At 43.9% G+C, this 18,536-nt stretch overlaps 1 protein-coding gene across 4 annotated transcripts in view; it reads right to left on the bottom strand.

Moving 5' to 3' along the window:
* Gclm (Glutamate-cysteine ligase modifier subunit) overlaps window positions 1-18,536 on the bottom strand; it is an 84,834-nt gene that overhangs the window by 23,520 nt on the left and 42,778 nt on the right. For all 4 annotated transcript variants that reach the window (XM_084608877.1, XM_084608876.1, XM_084608875.1 and 1 more), the window contains one exon: window positions 4,550-4,664. In XM_084608877.1, coding sequence (XP_084465003.1) covers window positions 4,550-4,664 — 115 coding nt within the window. The remainder of the gene's footprint in view (window positions 1-4,549; window positions 4,665-18,536) is intronic.

Raw genomic sequence — 18,536 nt, 5'->3', positions numbered from 1 at the left:
TGGGCGTGATAAAGGACAAACGAGGCAAGGGCCTCACTGAAGCCTCGGAGATAAAGAAGAGGTGGCAGGAATACACAAAAGAACTGTACAAGAAGGACCCGAATGTGCAAACCCAACATAAGACTGTTGTGATTACTGATCTCGAGCCGGGCATCCTGAAGAGTGAAGATGAATGGGCCTTAGCCAGCCTTGCTAAGAACAAAGCTAGCGGAATTGATGGCATTCCAGCTGAGTTGCTTCAAAACCTCAACCATGACGCTGTTAACATTCTGCATACATTATGTCAGAAGATTTGAACAACCCTGCTGTGGCCACAGGACTGGAGGAGGTCAGTTTACATCCCCATTCCAAAGAAAGGCAGTGCCAAAGATTGTTCCAACTACCGCACGATCGCGCTTATTTCACATGCTAGCAAGGTGATGTTGAAAATCTTCCAAGGTAGGCTGCAGCAGTATGTGGATCGGGAGCTTCCGGACGTGCAAGCTGGGTTTCGCAAGGGCAAAGGAACTAGAGACCAAATTGCCAACCTTCGCTGGATCATCGAAAAAGCAAGAAAGTTCCAGAAACACATCTACTTCTGCTTTATTGATTATGCGAAAGCGTTTGACTGCGTAGATCACAGCAGATTGTGGTAAGCTCTCCAAGAGATGGGAGTTCCAATTCACCTCATCTGTCTCCACAGGGACCTGTATGAAGGGCAAGAGGCCACAGTCAGAACTGGGCATGGTCTTACTGATTGGTTTAGGATTGAGAAAGGAGTGAGGCAAGGCTGCATACTGTCGCCCTGCCTATTTAACCCATATGCAGAGTGCATCATGAGGAAGGCCGGCCTGGACGAGTCTTCGGCTGGAGTGAAGATTGCTGGAAAACGTATCAACAACCTTAGATATGCGGATGATACCACTTTAATGGCAGAAAGTGAAGTGGAACTCGAGACTTCTGATGCGTGTACAAGAAGAGAGTGAGAAGTTTGGGCTTAAACTGAACATTAAAAAGACAAAGATCATGGTGTCTTGCCCTATCAAGTCCTGGAGCATCAATGGACAAGAAGTGGAAACTGTGACAGATTTTCTCTTCTTGGGCTCCAAGATTACCTCGGAAGGAGACTGCAGCCATGAAATTAGGAGACGCCTGCTTCTGGGAAAGAGAGCAATGGTTAGCCTTGACCACCTAGTAAAGAGCAGAGACATTAGTCTGCAAACCAAGATCCGTATAACTCGTGCTATGGTCTTTCCAGTTGTGATGTATGGATGCAAGAGTTGGACTGTGAAAAAGGCTGACCGCCGAAGAATTGACGCGTTTGAATTGTGGTGCTGGCGAAGACTCTTGAGAGTTCCTTGGACTGCCAGAAGATCAAATCAGTCGATATTGGTGACCATAAACCCTGACTGCTCATTGGAGGGTAAAATTCTGAAGTTAAAGCTCAGCTACTTTGGTCATCTGATGGGAAGAGAGGAGTCGCTGGAGAAAGATTTGATGTTGGGAAAGGTTGAGGGTCGGCGGAGAAGGGGGTAGGCAGTGAACGCGATGGTTAGATGGCATCCTTGAGGCACTGCAGATGAAGTTATGTGATGTTAGAAAGATAGAGACCGGAAAGCGTGGTGTGACATGGTCCATAGGGTCACGAAGAGTCGGACACGACTGAACGACTGAACTGAACTGATGCGACTAATGGGCGAATGTAAACAGCAGAGGTGGCAATTTGAAGATGAAAGGCAGTTCTTTTGAATGAGACCAAGATGGCTACGGTGTCGTGCACAAAATGGGAACTACGCCTCGCGGAAAATGGTTGTTTCGGAGGCTGTTTTCGGCCCAAATTCGGGCGACATCGATTATATAAATTGGTATTGTGACTAAAATACCGATCCTAGAAATGAAAAACTTAGCAGCTAGGTAGATAAAGAGCTACTGATATCGCAAATCACATTTTCTAAAAAGTGATTTTTTCGCGATTTTTTGGCCTGAAAGACCCGTGTCCCCCCTTTCACTTGCCCGGGATTGGCCTTTGCTTGGACATATGCTATTTCATGAGAAAGATATCAAGAACGCTATGACTATGTAGCCATTCCTTCTACTATGGATGTCTAGTGAAAAAGTTACTTCCGTTTCCCGCCCCCTTACTTTCCCTCGAACAGATCAGGACTGCAATATAACACGTGGAATCAATGGTGTCAAAATGCTCAGAATGAAGAAGCAATGCTTGATAATGCTTATTATAAAAATTTTGTCTGTGCAATTGATCAGTTAACTGATGTAAGGGAAAAATGAAACACTGGAAAAAGAGGAGGGTGCAAATGTGTCAAAATGATGGAAATGGAAAGTCAATATTTGCCTATGCTAAATATCGGTGTATAAAAATTAAAAAACAAAAACTAAAATTTGTACCCTAAAAAAAAAAAAGTAAAAACAACCGTGCGTGTGAAATGCTACCGAGCCTTTCTTTTAACAGAGGAGTCTTGCGGCGTTGCATTGAATGCAAATACGATCCGCTGATGTTGATTCTGAGGATGGTGCGAAAAGGATGAAGACAAAAGAACACGAAAACAACAGGTGTTCCGTCTTTGTCTTCGTCCCTTTCGCGCCGTTTTCAGAATCAACATCAGCTATGAACAAACTAGCCCAAACCAAAGTACTTCTTGAAGTTCCGCTCAACGCACACAGGGACTCGTCAAGTTTCAAGAGGCGGTATCCAAGCTTACTGGTGACATTATTGCCCGGAAGGTTATAAGAAAAACAATATAAATCAAATAAAGAATAAAAAAGTGAGAAAAAATCTGTGAACTGAAATTGCATCATAGCCGATTTTTTTTTTTGTAGCTGTTGGGAGATATACATGCGCAGATAATGCACAGTTGCAGGGAAACTGACATTTTCTCCAAGATAAAGCTACTGGAATGCTGTGTAAACAAAATAAACTCGAACCAAAGAAGTGTGTAAAACGGAGTACGTCCGAACAGTTACACACGCAATCATTAGAGCTCTGTGCACAATGACGTTCGCAAAAATTGCAGAAAGCTTGCAGTCTACTTATTTTTTAGTAAGGACTTCAAGTTCACTACTAACTTCAAAGCATAATTAATGAACAGTTTCCTAGCCGCTGTACTGAGGTGAATAGTTCATAAGAGTTTAACGCAAGTTTTTTTTTACGTTCATGAGCACATGCATGATTAGGTTATTATTCTTGTCGTTTGAAGCCTCTTGAGCCAGATAGGACACAAATCTGTTAAATTAACTGGCTTATGTGTGCATCGGGCGCGGTTTCATGAGTACACGGTATGCACAAAAGAGTGCGGCGCGTCGTCTGCTAGCGCTGCCCTTTGGACCCCTCGAGAGGGCGCTCGTGTAGTTGTCGCTACCTTTAAAAGATAGAGGAGCCTTAATGCTCATGCTTGATATGCCGTAACACCCCAACCCTAGAGCTCCCAGCACAAGAAAGTCGCTCTGTGGTACAGCTTGCCCCTGCAGAGATGGACAATTGCTTCACTGCAACGAAGCCATGGATACTCTCGGCACTTTGTGAAGGCATCACCGGACTCGAGGCAGCAGTATGCGCATTTTTCACTCATACCCTCTCCAGCCCGGTCCTGGACAAGGCAGCATATAGTGGAATGCATGCCCTTCCTGCAACTACTCTTGCTCTGTGCCCTTGACAGAGTGACAGAGCGTAATATCGACTTACGGCATTTATTTTACTGGTGTGCCATTGTTTAGAGGGTTAACAGGCACCTCGATTGCCATAACCTCGATTGCCATATTTACTCGTGTAATGGACCCACTCACATAATGAACCCACAAACTTATGCCGCTGAGATTACGAAAAAAAAAAAAGGTTCACTGCTAGCGCATCCCTCTGTTTCGAGCCATCGTAGCCGCTAAGCTCCACGGTGAATTCATTGTAGCACACCAAGATGCTGCGCAGCAATAACATCCCGTTGTTTATCTTTTGATGTTAGCTCCTTCTGTAGGGGGAGTGGGAGGCAAATGTGGCAGAGTGCCAGCAATGGCTTGCTTAGCCCGTCTGGTTGCGCAAGCCTGGTTTTTGGTAAGTTCGCTTTACCACACCGTGATTGGTGCGGCACTGTCCACTGCCACAAAATCACTGAAAATGACAGCAGCAAGCGCCTTTTTGAGCAAACAATGCTAAAAAGCCGGCGTCATGGTCGTGCCTCACCGCATAATTTCATTGATGACTTATGGATAAAAAAAAAAGGGTACGCCCAGTGTGTTGTCGCAATGAAGTGTTTTGTTTGAACCAAATTTTTTGCAGTGTTCCGTTAATTTGAAAACAAAGTTAATTCGAGTTAATTCAAACATTTTTCCCGGTCCCAATGACTTCAAATTCACAAGGTTCCACTGTACGGCAGTTGTTGGTGATGACATGGCTCTGCTGCCAGGTAATTAAATGGCTACTTACTAAACACATCTTGTTGGTTTATAAAAGAAACACTCTTCCATCCCTCTGTTATCTCTCTATGCAATTTGTTTCTTTTATGTTTACATCTTGTGGAAATGCAAGGCTAGGAAATCACACTTGCAGGGATAAACCAACCTTTGGGATCACTGTGAGTGAGAAGCTGAATGTTGTTGGCCTTGGCAAACTCCTGCATCTCTTGGGGGATGACACAGCATGAATCCAGGTTCACCTGGTTCACACTTGGCTTCACCTGCACAGAGCATTCCCAATGCTGTCAAACTTAACCACAAGGTCGTCCACTCTTGCTGCAAGTAGGTGGTCGCTGCATTCAAAATGCAGCCACATATCACAGCACTTGGAAAATTTATAATCTAATTAAGAGTTATTTTTCAAAAGAGAAACTATATGTTGTTGCAAACAGTTTAACCTTACCACCGCAAAGCATTAATCTAGGTGTACTGCAGAGATAAGTGCTTGGGCCACTGTTTTTTTTCCCTCTATATTCATGACCTTTCATCAACGTTGAAATATTCAAAAGCTATAATATATGCCGATGACACTATAATCTAGAGAAACTACAATGTAAAATTATTAAAGACCTTAGCGAAGTTTCACAATGGTTTAAATGTAATCGGATAACCGTCAATACAGAGAAAATAAAGTAGACCACGTTTCACTCACAAAAAATGAACATAAACTATAAACACACAGCACTAATTACAAACAGCACAATATCTGCTGAGGGTTACTGCTCAATGCAAGTAACTTGGTGTCATTCTGTACTTCGCCTTTACCTATTGCCTGGAAAAATGGGGCAGTACATGTAAAACATATCTAGATCCCATTTTCCACCTACAAAAACATGCTATTCACATAACTTATGCAAACAGTACCTACCGCAGTAGGCCACTTTTTCAGCAGCTTCGCATCCTACCAATACCAATGGCATATAGACTGAATATAGCTGAAATAGCAACACTATACCGATCTAACAACCCCCTGGCCCTTAATTTATTAGATTAACAATGAAACAAACAACAGCTGCAATTAACAATCTATTTAATTTACCACCCTGTTATAATATGTACAGCAAGAGACTCCTAGAATATATGAAGACCATGTGTGGAATGACATCCTAAATAAAGCAAAAGGAAAAAGAAACCTTTCAGAATCTTCAAAACATGTTCTACTAATTTTCGTGGAAATGTATAAATAAAGAAGTTTGTGAGAGTTTAGTAGCTTTCCTTTTTTTTTGTGATTGAGTGTTGTGACCAAACCGAACAAAGCACATAGATTTGTAGTCCAGGTTTCCAACTTTTTTTGCACATTGATAAAGAGTGCTGTGATCATGCCCTGTCATGATATATGAAGGGAAAAACAGTGCAGAGATGGGGGACAAGGAAGGAAGATAACACAGCCGCTGAACACAAGCTTTTTTCCTTGTCCCTCATCTCCGCGCCGTTGTTCCCTTCAGATATGTACCAACTAGTTCACCTCTCCATTTAATTGTATCATGATATAGTCTGCCAGTATTATTGCGCTTGTTTAGCATTTAAACCTATCTTTAGCCGTAAAGGCTATGGGTCCAACCGTGTGTGTACAGTCGACGACCGATTTTTCGGACTCTCAACGAACCACGAAAATGTCCGAAAAATCGGGCAGTCCGAAAAACAAATGTGCACCAAAAAAGCTCAATTTATTGCCTATTATTCCCTTTGAGGCCGGAAAAAGTCATGAATGCTTTTCTGCACCACGCTCCGCTTCCGTACACCTGAATTTCGCTTGCAACAGCTCAGCTTGCGTTGGCTGCGCTGCTGCAGGTGAGTCGTCGTCGTCGCTCTCAGACTCCACAAGCACTTGGCGAATAATTCCTACACCTGTGAGCCCAGCGCACAGTTCCAACTCGTGGTCCACGTCTGTGAACTCTGAAAACGAGACGGCCAATGGAATTTCGACACCAGCAGTGCGAAGGCTGTGAATGAGTTGCTCACTGCCTCGACAACGCTCTCCTCATCCAAGGCAGCTGACTTGTCATTCAGCACAAATCCCGCATGGTGGAAGCAATTGCGCAGCGTTGTGGGTGCTACAGACTTCCACGCATCGGCGAGCATACTAAGTGCTCTAAGTGCTCCAAGCAAATCGACAGAGTAGGTTTTCCCACTGTCGAGGCACACCACAACCACCAACCACTGGATCACAACACCGACTCCATTGAGTGCCTTCTCACTGGCGCATTGCACACACAAAAAAAAAACTCCTTATAAAATCTGGAAACAGCTTCTTGAAGAACTGAAGCCGATTCAATTAAATGTGAGCCACAGTAATGACAGGACATAGTTTTCGCATCAGCACGACCATGGCTAGACCTACTCGTTACGCTCGGCAACACACGTGAAACGCACGGCAAATAGAGGAACAGGCAGTCGAAGCGATCACGCTAAAAGAAAAAAAGAGCCCTCTGGCAACGAGCAGCAACGGCAGTGACGTTGTCCCGGAAACGGAAGCTGCTAGGCAAATAATACAGCCTCGATCCAGTGTCAGTTTAGCTGAGGAGCGGCACGCAAGGCCGGCACCGGTTTCAAGGCTATCGAAGGAAAAAGTAAACAAACAAGAAGGCGGCGACATCGCTCAAACCATGGCCAAAATGGTGGATAGGATTGTGACAACAGTCACAGAGTGCATATCCAACGTTCTGGTAGCTCACATTTTTCAGGCTGTGCAAACTGCTACGGTTTCTCCTACGGCACGTGGGCATTCATTATCAGTGCAGCACTCCTTAGCTACAATGTCTTGCTCGCAAAATGAATCTCTTTCCGCATCACCTATGCAAAATTCCAAAAAGTCAGACTAGGCTCATGATGCAGATATGGGGGAGACAGATACACGAATCCTAAAACGCAGTGGATCCCCGATGTCAAACCAGTCAACACCTCGTCCACAGGCAAAATCAAAAAAGCAACAGCTAAGCTTAAACCAAAGGAAACCATTTTAGGGCAGGCTGTTGCTGCTGCCCGGATTACATAACCATAGGAACGTTAAAAGTTCTTTAGTGGAACTGTAGATCTCTTCTTTCAGCTTCTACAGATTTAGTTTATCTTTCTTTAAAACAGAATCCAGTCATAATTGTTTTGCAAGAAACTTGGCTTACAACTGAAAAACATTTTCATTTACAAAATTATCGATCAATCCAACAAGATAGGCAGTCAAGAGGTGGTGGGTTACTAATTCTAGTTTCTTCAAAATTTTGTCATAGGGCTAAGATTTCTTTTCAATATTCTACTTTAGATTCTGAATTATTAGCTTTAGATTTTGAAATTCCAGGGTTCAGTTCGTTAACATTAGCGAATGCTTATTTCCCTCATGGTGTTCTGGACACCACATCGCCAGACCACTTACTAGTTAATTGTCAAAATTCGGTTATTTTGGCTGGAGATTTTAATTCACACCATGTTTTGTGGGGTTACAAGACGAATCCCTGTGGCAAGCGTCTGTGGGATTGGCTTTCAAATAATAACCTTAATTGCATGATTCTGGTTTACCTACTTTTGTACGTGCTCATAGTCAATCTGTGATATAACTTTTTCCAGCACTAGTGTTTCTATACTCAATTGGTCGACAGTTGATGGTGGCACCTCTAGCGACCATATACCTATTGTTTTTGAGCTTAACTGCCGCTTAACTCCGCCGACCTCTCAGTTGAGATCATACGTTAATTATAACCATTTTCACTCATTTTTGATTTCGTCTCCTGAGTCAGTAGTTAAGGCTACGGGACAGTTAAAATCGCAAACATTATGCCAGGCTATTGCATCCTGTCGTAAGAAGTGTGAATTCTTAGTGCGTGCATCAAAAGGCAATACGTCAACAAGATGGTGGAATGCAGACTGTTCATGTGATTATAGAAGAAGAAAGGCTGCATGGAAGAGGCTCCTTCACAACCAGTGTCCCAAAAATTGGCATGATTATAAATTTTTTGCAGCTACATTTAAACACACAGTCGCACAAGCGAAAGATAATTATGATATTGAGCATTTCTATTATCTTTCACAATCTAATAACCGACGTGCACTTTTCAGGTTTTTAAAATCACGGAAAAAGATTCCTGTCTCAGAAAATTTACCCTCATGTGTTTTGACTCCTAAAGAAGCTCTCAAAACAGTAGAAAACATTGCTAAAGGTTTAAAAAAGCGTTTTTTGTCAACACTTCCCAAATCCCCTATGTTTGTAGGTCCAGTAGATACGGCTAAGGATGTCCCTAAAATTACATTTTCTCAGGTTTCTTCGATTGTAATGACATTGCCAGCTGCTGCACCTGGCCCTGATGGAGTAACGTCAATAATGTTAAAGATCCTCTTTTAGGTGTCTCCAAATTTTTTGTTAGAGTTGGTAAATTACTCAATTATTCATTCTTGGATACCGGATACCTGGTGACTGGACACTAGCCAAAGTGATTCCGTTACTGAAACATAATGGTGGTGGCTATACCTTGGACAATATCAGACCAATATCATTAACATCAAACTTGGTAAAATTAATTGAAAGGGTTGTACTCCAACAGGTTACCGAATTTGTGGAACAAGACCATATTCTTAGTCCCTGTCAAATCAAATTTCGCTCAAAATGTTCAATATGGAATGCGCATACCGACCTTGAGAGTCAAATTCTTCTTGCGCGGCGCAAGAAAATGCATGCCGCATTGGTGACTTTCGATATAGAGAAGGCTTATGATAATGTAGAGCCCCGAATTTTATTGCAAAGATTGGAAACTCTACGTTTTTCCCAATATTTAATTGAGTGGATATTTACATTCCTAAAAAACATAATTTTACTGTTCATTGAATGGTGTGCATTCTGGCAGATATCAACAAACCAGAGGTGTTCCTCAAGGGGCAGTTCTCTCGCCCGTGCTCTTTAACATTTTAATGAGTTCTATTCCCATTCATCAAGTCGTTTGCACGTATGTCTATGCGGATGACATTGCGTTCTTTACGGCTGCACCTGACATTCAATCACTCAATAGGTGCCTGCAATCGTACCTAAGCTCCCTTCAGAATTGGTTATGTGACTCAAGATTTACATTAAATGTAAAAAAGTGCGCTTTCCTTGTTTTTCAAATTAAGGATACGGTAAATCTTTCTCTAACATTTAAGCAGGAAATGATTCCTCAAGTTAAGTCTTTAAAGTATCTAGGGGTGATTTATGATGACCATCTGGCATGGAGGGATCACACTGAACATGTTGGAGCGAAAGGGGCTCGTGCTGAAGTATGTTGCGCAGGTTAAGCAATCTAAGGTTTGGGATGCGATGAGACGCTCTTTTAATGATTTATGTTATGTATGTCCGACCAATTATAGAATTTGGATCTGTGTTGTTTTCTGGTTCACCTGCTAACAAAATTCGTCCGCTCGTTCTTTTAGAGCGGGAAGTGCTTAGATTATGCCTTGGGCTCCTCAAATTTGTGGCTAACAATGTATTATACCTTGAAGCCAGAATACCACCGTTGTTAGCTAGATTACAATTCTTGACTGTCCAGATGTATCTAAAAATATGATTCACAATTCCATCACTCCCTATCAATTTTTTGTTGAGAGGCAGCCTCCTTTTTTGGAGTCAGATGGCCTCTGTTTCATACCCCGCAGGTAATACTAGTGCAAAATCTGTTACAACCTTTGCACGTATTCCTTTCTAACATCCTTCCAACAAAAGTAAGTGGATCTTCAGTTCAAATTATCTATGATGACATTTTCCCAAATAATGCAAAACACTTACCTCGAATTTTAAATGGATTATTAGAAGATCATTTACAAAGTCTTCCCGTTAGCATAATGATAGCAACTGATGCTTCTCAATTTCATGAAAAGGCCGGCATTGGAATATACTGTCCGCTTTTAGACTGGGCTTTTTCAGTCAGTCTTCCGGATTTTACCCCAATTTTCCAGGCGGAGTTGCTGGCGGTGGTGCTTGCTCTGCACAAACTAGACCCACCATACTCAACAGTGGCTGTAATTACAGACTCTTATTTTTTGTGCTTGTCGCTTTCTTCAAATATGAATTCGCCAATATTACACACCTTCCTTTCATTGTTCCCCTCACATTTGAGCCTCATACATATAGTGTGGATACCAAGCCACAGTAATGTGACAGCCAATGAGGTTGCTGATAGACTAGCTAAAGAATCTCTGAATGGCCCTGTGTTGCCTATCCTCCCGGCAACAACGTACATAACAGCAGCACGATTTCATAGGCGTTCCTTATTAAGCATGCAGACTGGATCTGTTTTATCATCGGATGACTACCTGCATCTCAAGTATTCCTGGAATAGGAAATCATGTCAATCAAGGCAGACTGAGGTCTTTCTAACCAGGCTACGCTGTCGTATTCCGCCCCTAAATTTCTATATGCACAGGTCTGGTTTGGCGCTTTCTCCCGTCTGCGCATTCTGTGGGGAACCGGAAACAATAGATCATTTCTTGCTATTTTGTCGCCGTTTTACCATGATGAGAAAACGGTATTTGGAGAAGCCGTTACAACAGCTGGGTCTTAATTTGAGCAGCCAGATTTTATTATTGTTCGGTGCCACCATGCTTGGATTCAGCCACAGGTCTTTTTTTAACGCCATTCAAAACTTCTTAATAGAAACAAAACGTCTGTCTTGCTAATATGCTTTGATTTTTTAATCTGTACATATAAATCTCAGTATTCTCCTACTGCATGCATTAGTAATTACCGTTTTTTATTTAGGTTTTTCCTATTTACATTTTCTTCTCTATTCCCTAGCAATTATTTCTATTTATTTATTTTTTTTTGAGATGCAATTATACATCTCAAAATCTAATATCTCTGCACCCCAATTCTTGGCCGATCCCCCTGTGTGGGTATGTGCCATCAAATTAGAGGAGAAAAACAACAACATGTGTGGCAGTTAGCCCGGCTGACGCTTGGAATGTCCAAAAAATTGAATAGCTCTCCTTAGAGTGTCCGAAATTTTAAGTAGCGTAATACACTGACTTTATAAGGTATGTCCTGGGGCCGGAAAAAAGTCCGAATAATCAAGCATGTCCAAAAAATTGGGTGTCCGAAAAATCGGTTGTCGACCGTACTTTTTTTAAAATCAATATTTTGGGATGCTTCACATGACCTACCATTTCACTTCAGTCGGATGCAATGGCACTTTTTTTGAAGAAATAATTAGTTATATGCAGTTTTAGAGCGCAGAAGCAACTGTGGCTATCATGCGCCAAACAGAAGGTTAGACAGTCTGGTGTGTTAGTAAATGCTTCAATACCTAAGTTAACACCAGCCTTCCTTCATGAACATAAAACGTGCAAGGAATCGATAAGTGCTTGCTCAGAACAACATCAGACGTAATGGGATGTTTTGACAGTAAAACAAGTTAAAGTATTTTCTCTTACGTCTTCAAATATTGTGCGTGAGATTAAAATGTGATTTACTCTGAGCTCAAGTCTACTTACTGGTATACGGTTGCTTTATAGGTCTTAAAGTCTCAAAGCGACCCAGGCTATGAGAGACGGCGTGGTGAAGAACTCTGAAAATTTTGAACACCTGGGGTTCTTTAATGTGCATTGACATCGCACAGCCCACAGGAAGTTTTTCTTGTTTTCATAGTAAGAAACTTAGAGTAACGTGTGTGCCCTATGAGTATACGACATAAAATTACTAAATTTTCACTAAATTTCATCCCCATTCTCCTAACATGGTCTTTACAGAATAAAGTTGGTTGTTTGGTTCATTTTTTTACACAACATGACTTTCAGTCTGTGCTGCAGTAACTTCATGCAATCCCTGTGTGGCATGTTCACTTGTTTTACTTGGATGGTTCTGGCTTGTGCAGCCCACACATATCTTCCTCTTTCAATACCCCTGACCCCAATGAGGCATCATCGTAAACATAAACTTCGACTAACAGCTCCAACATGAGAAAGAGGACTATTCACGCAAACTTCCCACACCAAAGTCACGTCGCATATAAGTCCTGCTGGGGTGGCACTGTGGTTACGGTGGTCAACTACTGTGCCCAAGGATGCGGAATCGAATCCCGGCTTCAGTAGCCACTTTTTGGTAGAGGAGAAAAGCTAGGTGCCTTAGTGCTGTGCGATGTCGGTGCACGTTAAAGAACCCCAGGCGGTTGAAATTTCTGGAGCCCTCCATTACGGCGTCCCTCACAGCCAGAGTCGCTTTTGGACGTCAAAACCCACAAGCCAAACCAAACCAAACATCTCACATAAACCTGCAGCGCATGATCCACGCCTTTAAGCAAAGTGACACCAATTTCATCACTACCTTAAAGAACACATACACCAATAGAGCCGACGACATTCCTCTCCCCACCAGGTATAAGGGCATCACAAATCCGAACATGGACAAGGACATCACGACAACCGAAAGACAGGCAAGCCTCAACCACATCAAAACCACGGCAGCCACTGGTAAGGATCACATCACAAACAAGATGCTCCGCGACCTGGACAATCACTTCTCAGCACATGCGGACCTTCTCAACAAACACTGGCACGAAGGCAGCATTCCAGACAGCTGGAAGCATGTCTTGAGCATCTCACTTACATGTAGCCTGAGGAAGATAATGGAATATGTGATACAAAATTGACTCCAATCTCACATTAGCACCAAGGACCGCCTACCTCACACACTGACTGCTTTCAGAGAAAGCCTCTGCACTCATGACATTACATAGCAAATCCAACACAGCACACTCGACCCTGGACCTATCAGGGCCACACGCACTATATACGTCTGGACATGAGCAAGGCATATGATAATATGTCACATGCTGCTCTACTCTTAAGCCTCTCACAAATGAGCGTACGAATCCACACTTACAACTACCGTAACATCCCCAGTCAATGCCCATCCCCAAATCCTCACCCACTCCTGCCCACCCTTAGAAAACGTAAACCAGGGACCTTGCAATTTGTGAAAAATACCTTCCCGAATGCAACTAGTGGGGGCCTCACAATTTGCGAAAAAATTTTGTGACCCTAAGGTACAAGGAAGGTCTTGCAGAAGAAAAATGATCCAATCACGTAAGTAAGTATTCATTTGTTCACGAGCACAAGGAAGCCTGCGCCCGATACAAAAGAAGAGGTTGCTACCATATTGTACCATGACATACAGATGCTGTCACAATTCGATTGCCAGATGACTCCTGCATAATGGCGCTGGATCTAGTTATGGTTGTGTGCCACAGGTGGCGCTTTCTTTTGGAAAGGCTCTGTTTTGCGGAGCATATTCCCATGTCATTTCAACGTGCGGTTGTGAGCAGTGGATTTCACGGACAATAAAACAGTGTTTTATAAGCCATGCAAGCATGCATGATTAAAGTTGAGTACTAGTCGAGTGTATCTTTTCTGACACCACATTAGGTGCAATAAAAAAATGCATATTTTAAGCTTTCTTATGGGGAGACGCGGGTCTTAGAACGGCCGAAAATGGTCAAAAAATCGATTTTGAGAAACACCATTTTCTGAAGGTTTAACCTTTCGAGCACTTGCACTCAAATTATTAACGCTGAAGTCTGTCTGGAAATGTGATAAAATCGGTTTTCAAAACATCACGGCAGCTGTGAGTTTCACCGCGGCCTCAGCGCGGAACGCGATGCCAGTACAGAGTTCACGATTGAGGACATGAAAGCGTTAACAACTTTATTGCGCACACGAAGCGCGGAACCTGCGGCGAGATCGCGAAGATGCGAGTGGTCAATCGCACGAGCGTCACAACGGAGCTTTTCAGGGCCACCCAACTGTTTACCACAGGCCCCCTTGGCACGGGACCACTAGCTTCCTCAAGAAACCGTTTGCAGGGCTCAAGATATTAACCTTAGAGCTGGACATCCTAGCCCCGTGCTCTCATCGGCTTAAAAAAAAAAAAAAAAAAAAAAGTAAACTCATAACTTCATGATTTTTTTTTTTATTGCAATTTCGTCATGTACACATCTTCAAAATTTTTAGGAAATGTTTCGTTGGATGGAATAAGACACTTTTTGTTTTGTTTTGCAGGGGGACAGATGGGGAACACTGAAATAAAATCTGCACTTGAAGATTCCTCCAAAAATTTTCTGTAGTCAAAGTCAAAACTTCAAATGTGATTTTCTCAACTTCATATTTTTTGCTAACATGACTAGCCTTACGGAACTTTTCATTACGTTCTAGAGGTACTAGAGGTACAATTTTAATAAGTCTTACACCATTGCATTCAGGAAGAACTGAACTGTGGAGCTGTGCTATTTTTATGTTGCTAGGTTGAACGAATCAAATTTGGGGGAGAGTAATGTCAGCTAATTATATTTAAAAAGTATGGGGCATCGGCATAATTGGACATTTTTGTATGGTAACGCACCTCAGGGATAATATAAATAGCATAGCTCCACATGGCAGGTCTTTGGCTACAGCTGCATTTCAATCAGAGCCAAATAATATTGAGGGAAAGTGTCTCAATCACCTGTAATAAATGACTTAATTAGGCATCAGTTATTTTTCCATAGTATGAGAACTAATTGAGATATAGTACAACAAATTATATTTTTGAAAACAGCAGGAAGAAATACATATACACACCGAATTTCATTGTAATATCTCTAATCATAGAAAAAAAAATTGTTTTAAGACCAGTGTCTCCCCTTAAGTATCATTTCTGTTTGCCAACAAGACATGCCCCCCCCCCCCCCTTCTCTTTGCAATGCATTTCAGGTGGCGGGGCAGGTGGGCGATCCTCGTGTCCCCAAAATAGTTTTTTTTTTTCCTTTTTGCAGCTCCTGCAAAACGCATGCCGGTTACCTATAGCATCACTCGGGCCACTCCATTCTACAGTTAACTCCCATTGAAGAAAGCTCAGTTCAGATAATTTACATAAGATCAACAATACGAGACCATTGGCTGGTTTCCCATAGGACCTAATGTAAAAAAATCTGCTTAACCCTCTACAGCCGACGACCGATTTTTCGGATTCTCAACAAACCACGAAAATGTCCGAAAAAACAGTGTGCACCAAAAAAGCTCCATTTATTGCCTATTCTTCATTTTCAGGCCAGAAAAAGTCACGAATGCTTTTCTGCACCACGCTCCGCTTCCGTGCTAACAGGTCCGCCTGAATTACGCTTGCATCAGCTCAGCTTGCGTCGGCTGCGCTGCTGCAGGTGAGTCTTCGTCGTCGTCGCTCTCAGACTCCACAAGCACTTGGCGAATACCTTATACACGCATGTAATGGCCGCACTTTGTTTTTCCGAGATTGGGGTGAAAATCAGGGGGTGCGGCGATTACATGAGCAAAAAAGACAGCGAAAAATATTATTTGCGGTGGTACCTGCCTTTATTATTGTCAAAAAATCCTAACAACAAAATATATGTCCGCCCTTCAGTATACAGTGGAATCTCGTTTACATGTTTTTCACAAGACCATGAAAAAAAACGAAACAGTGAGGAAAGTTCCGAAAATGAAAACAGTGCAGCTTTGACTTGAAACTACAGTCGCAGACCAATATTTCGGATGCCCAATTTCCCAGACCTGCCTGAAAATCCGAGCCTTTACCATGGCACCGTCACGCACTCCATAGAGTCAATGTATAACACCGACCGATATTTCAGACATTTGAAATCCTTCTCGTTCGATTTTCCGGAATTTTTCTTTCGATTTGTGCCATTTTGCTTTTCTGGCTGCTGCCATTTTAGTTTTCTGCAACCTCGAACCCATATATCGTCCGCTTATCCTGCCATCGGAACCTCGCATACCCGGTATAGCCTCGATAGCAGGCACCGCATGTTGCACCGTCCCGCCAGCTTTGCCGTGCTGCTGTGGTGCACAGTCGTTAGTTGCCGCAGTCGCCATTCACGTGTGGTGTGCTGTGCTGTGCGACGTTCCTACTACAGCCCATGGACCAAGCTGTTATCCGGACATTCAAGCACCTCTATCGGTCACGCGTGCTCAGTCGCATGGTGTTATGCGTGGACAGTGACAAAACTTACAGTGTCGACTTGTTGTCTGCACTCGGCATGCTTTTCGATGCATGGAAGGCGGTGACCGAGGAGACACCAAGGAACCACTTCCGCCATGCGGGTTTCGCGATCAGATATGAAGTGCAGTCTTCATCCGATGATAGCGTCAGTGAATCCCATCAGCAGTCTTCATGTGCTGACCTCATTGAGCACTTGTACGCTGCAGGAGCCGTTCCCATGGAAGTGACGCTGGAGCAGTTTGCTAACGCTGACAGCGAGCTCTGCGCTGAACTCACAGACGACGAAAATGTTCGCCAGGTGCTTGAAAGTGATGACTCCGACAGTGAAGAGCCAAAGGCTGTGCTGCCAACTAGCAGAGAACTAACCCAAGCTCTGATGGTGCTTTCGGCTGTGTACAGTGAGAACATCACCCTTGCCGACGTGCAAGCAGACTTACTTGCACGGCAACATAGCGCCCCGCAGAAGCATATTGGCCACTTTTTCAAGCCGCTCGCTAAATAAGGTGACTTTTTTTGAGTGAATTCGCTTTTTCGGACTGCCTGATTTTCCGGACGTTATCTCGGCCACTTCAGGGTGCGAAAAATCAGTCGGCGACTGTATTTATTCAGCTTAAAAATGAAAAAAAAAAAAAAAAAAAATCGAGAATGGTGGATTGCTGTTTCTTTCGCTCGCTGGAAAGCACCACGCATTTCTCAATAGCCTGGAAGGCCGCATTGGTGTCACTGTCACTCTGAGGTGCGACGTACCTGTGGAGGAGGCCCAGAGCCACAACGGCTTCTCCAAAGCTCGGTTCTGTCAACTCCTCGGAATCGTACAGCTCATGCTCCTCGTCATCGCAGTCAGCGCCTTCACTCGTGACCGAATTCGCAATGATCTCGGCAATGCTCAGGCGCTCTGATGTCACGACGGCAGCATCCACATAGTCGCCATATGAGACTCCAGTGGCACCCAGCTCATTCATAGCCTCCGCTAGCTCTTGATCACAAGATACAGTCAAACCCGAATATAACGAACTCGGATAGAGCGAATTATGTTTTATATCGAACACTCGAATTTCCGCTAGCATTATGCATATATAATGTATTTTTTATAACGAACTACACATCGGATATAGCGAACTCAGCGCGCGCGATCGGTCGCCAAACGCCCGCCAACGGGCGGGCCTTTGTGCCGGCTCCGAGTTCTCTCCAGGCAGCCCACGCTGCCGGGCCGCAATACTTCTAGCGCATGCCGTTGTCAGATGGGAGGGGGATTGGCGACGACTCCGTTCCCCAAGGTCTCACACAGCGCATACGTCATCACGCGCCCACTAGGGTGCTTCTGCTGCTTCTGCGCCGATGCCACGCTTCCGTAAAACGCAGGAGGAGCTCTTTACAGCAGCTTCCACGAGGGACCCTCCTGTACGCATGCGCGGCCGTCGCCCGGAGTAGCGTGAGTAGCCTTTAAAATCCGCGCCATCGGCCAGCCTCTCTTTGCAGCGCTCCTATTCGGCAGCTACCTACCATGTGATCAAAGACGTTCGAGCAGCTCCGGACCTATTGCGCTTCGAGAAAGAAGCAACACCGGCCAGAACTGGTTTCAAGTTTGGGCGAAGGGAAGGCAGCCTCCGAACAACGAACGCGTCAGTGGCGAACTTTCCCGCATCCTCGGAGCTTTCTTTGTTCGCGTTTGCAAGTCGTGCTGCTGCTATCCTCACGATTCCGGACGTGCCTACGTTGCTGCTGGCTTGCATTCCGGCGCTACATCCTGCAAGATGACGACGAAGCAGCGGCGTGCCCTACTGCTTTCCGACAAGCTGGAGATAATTCGCCACGTTGGCCGCGGCGAAAAAAAGTCTGACGTTGCCGCGCATTTCAAGATCCCGCGGAGCACGTTAAGCACCATTTTGAAAAACCAGTCGGCCATCAGAGGCAATGCACAGGAACGACCAAATGGTGACGGCTTTCGCCACCACAAGCCGGCTTACGACCAAGTAGAGAAAGCGCTGTACCAATGGTTCTTGGACGTTCGCGCGCGAAATCTGCCGGTCTCTGGCTCCATGCTACAACAGAAGGCAAAAGATTTTGCCTTCGTCCTGGACGTCGAGGGGTTTACAGCGGGCAGTGGTTGGCTCCAACGATTTAAGGACCGCTACTC

Source organism: Amblyomma maculatum, chromosome 7 (genome assembly GCF_055883805.1).
Source record: "Amblyomma maculatum isolate TAMU_Amacu chromosome 7, ASM5588380v1, whole genome shotgun sequence".
NCBI lineage: Eukaryota > Metazoa > Arthropoda > Arachnida > Ixodida > Ixodidae > Amblyomma > Amblyomma maculatum.
The sequence above is the reverse complement of the archived record's forward strand: the minus strand, read 5'-3'. Positions and strand labels throughout refer to the sequence as shown.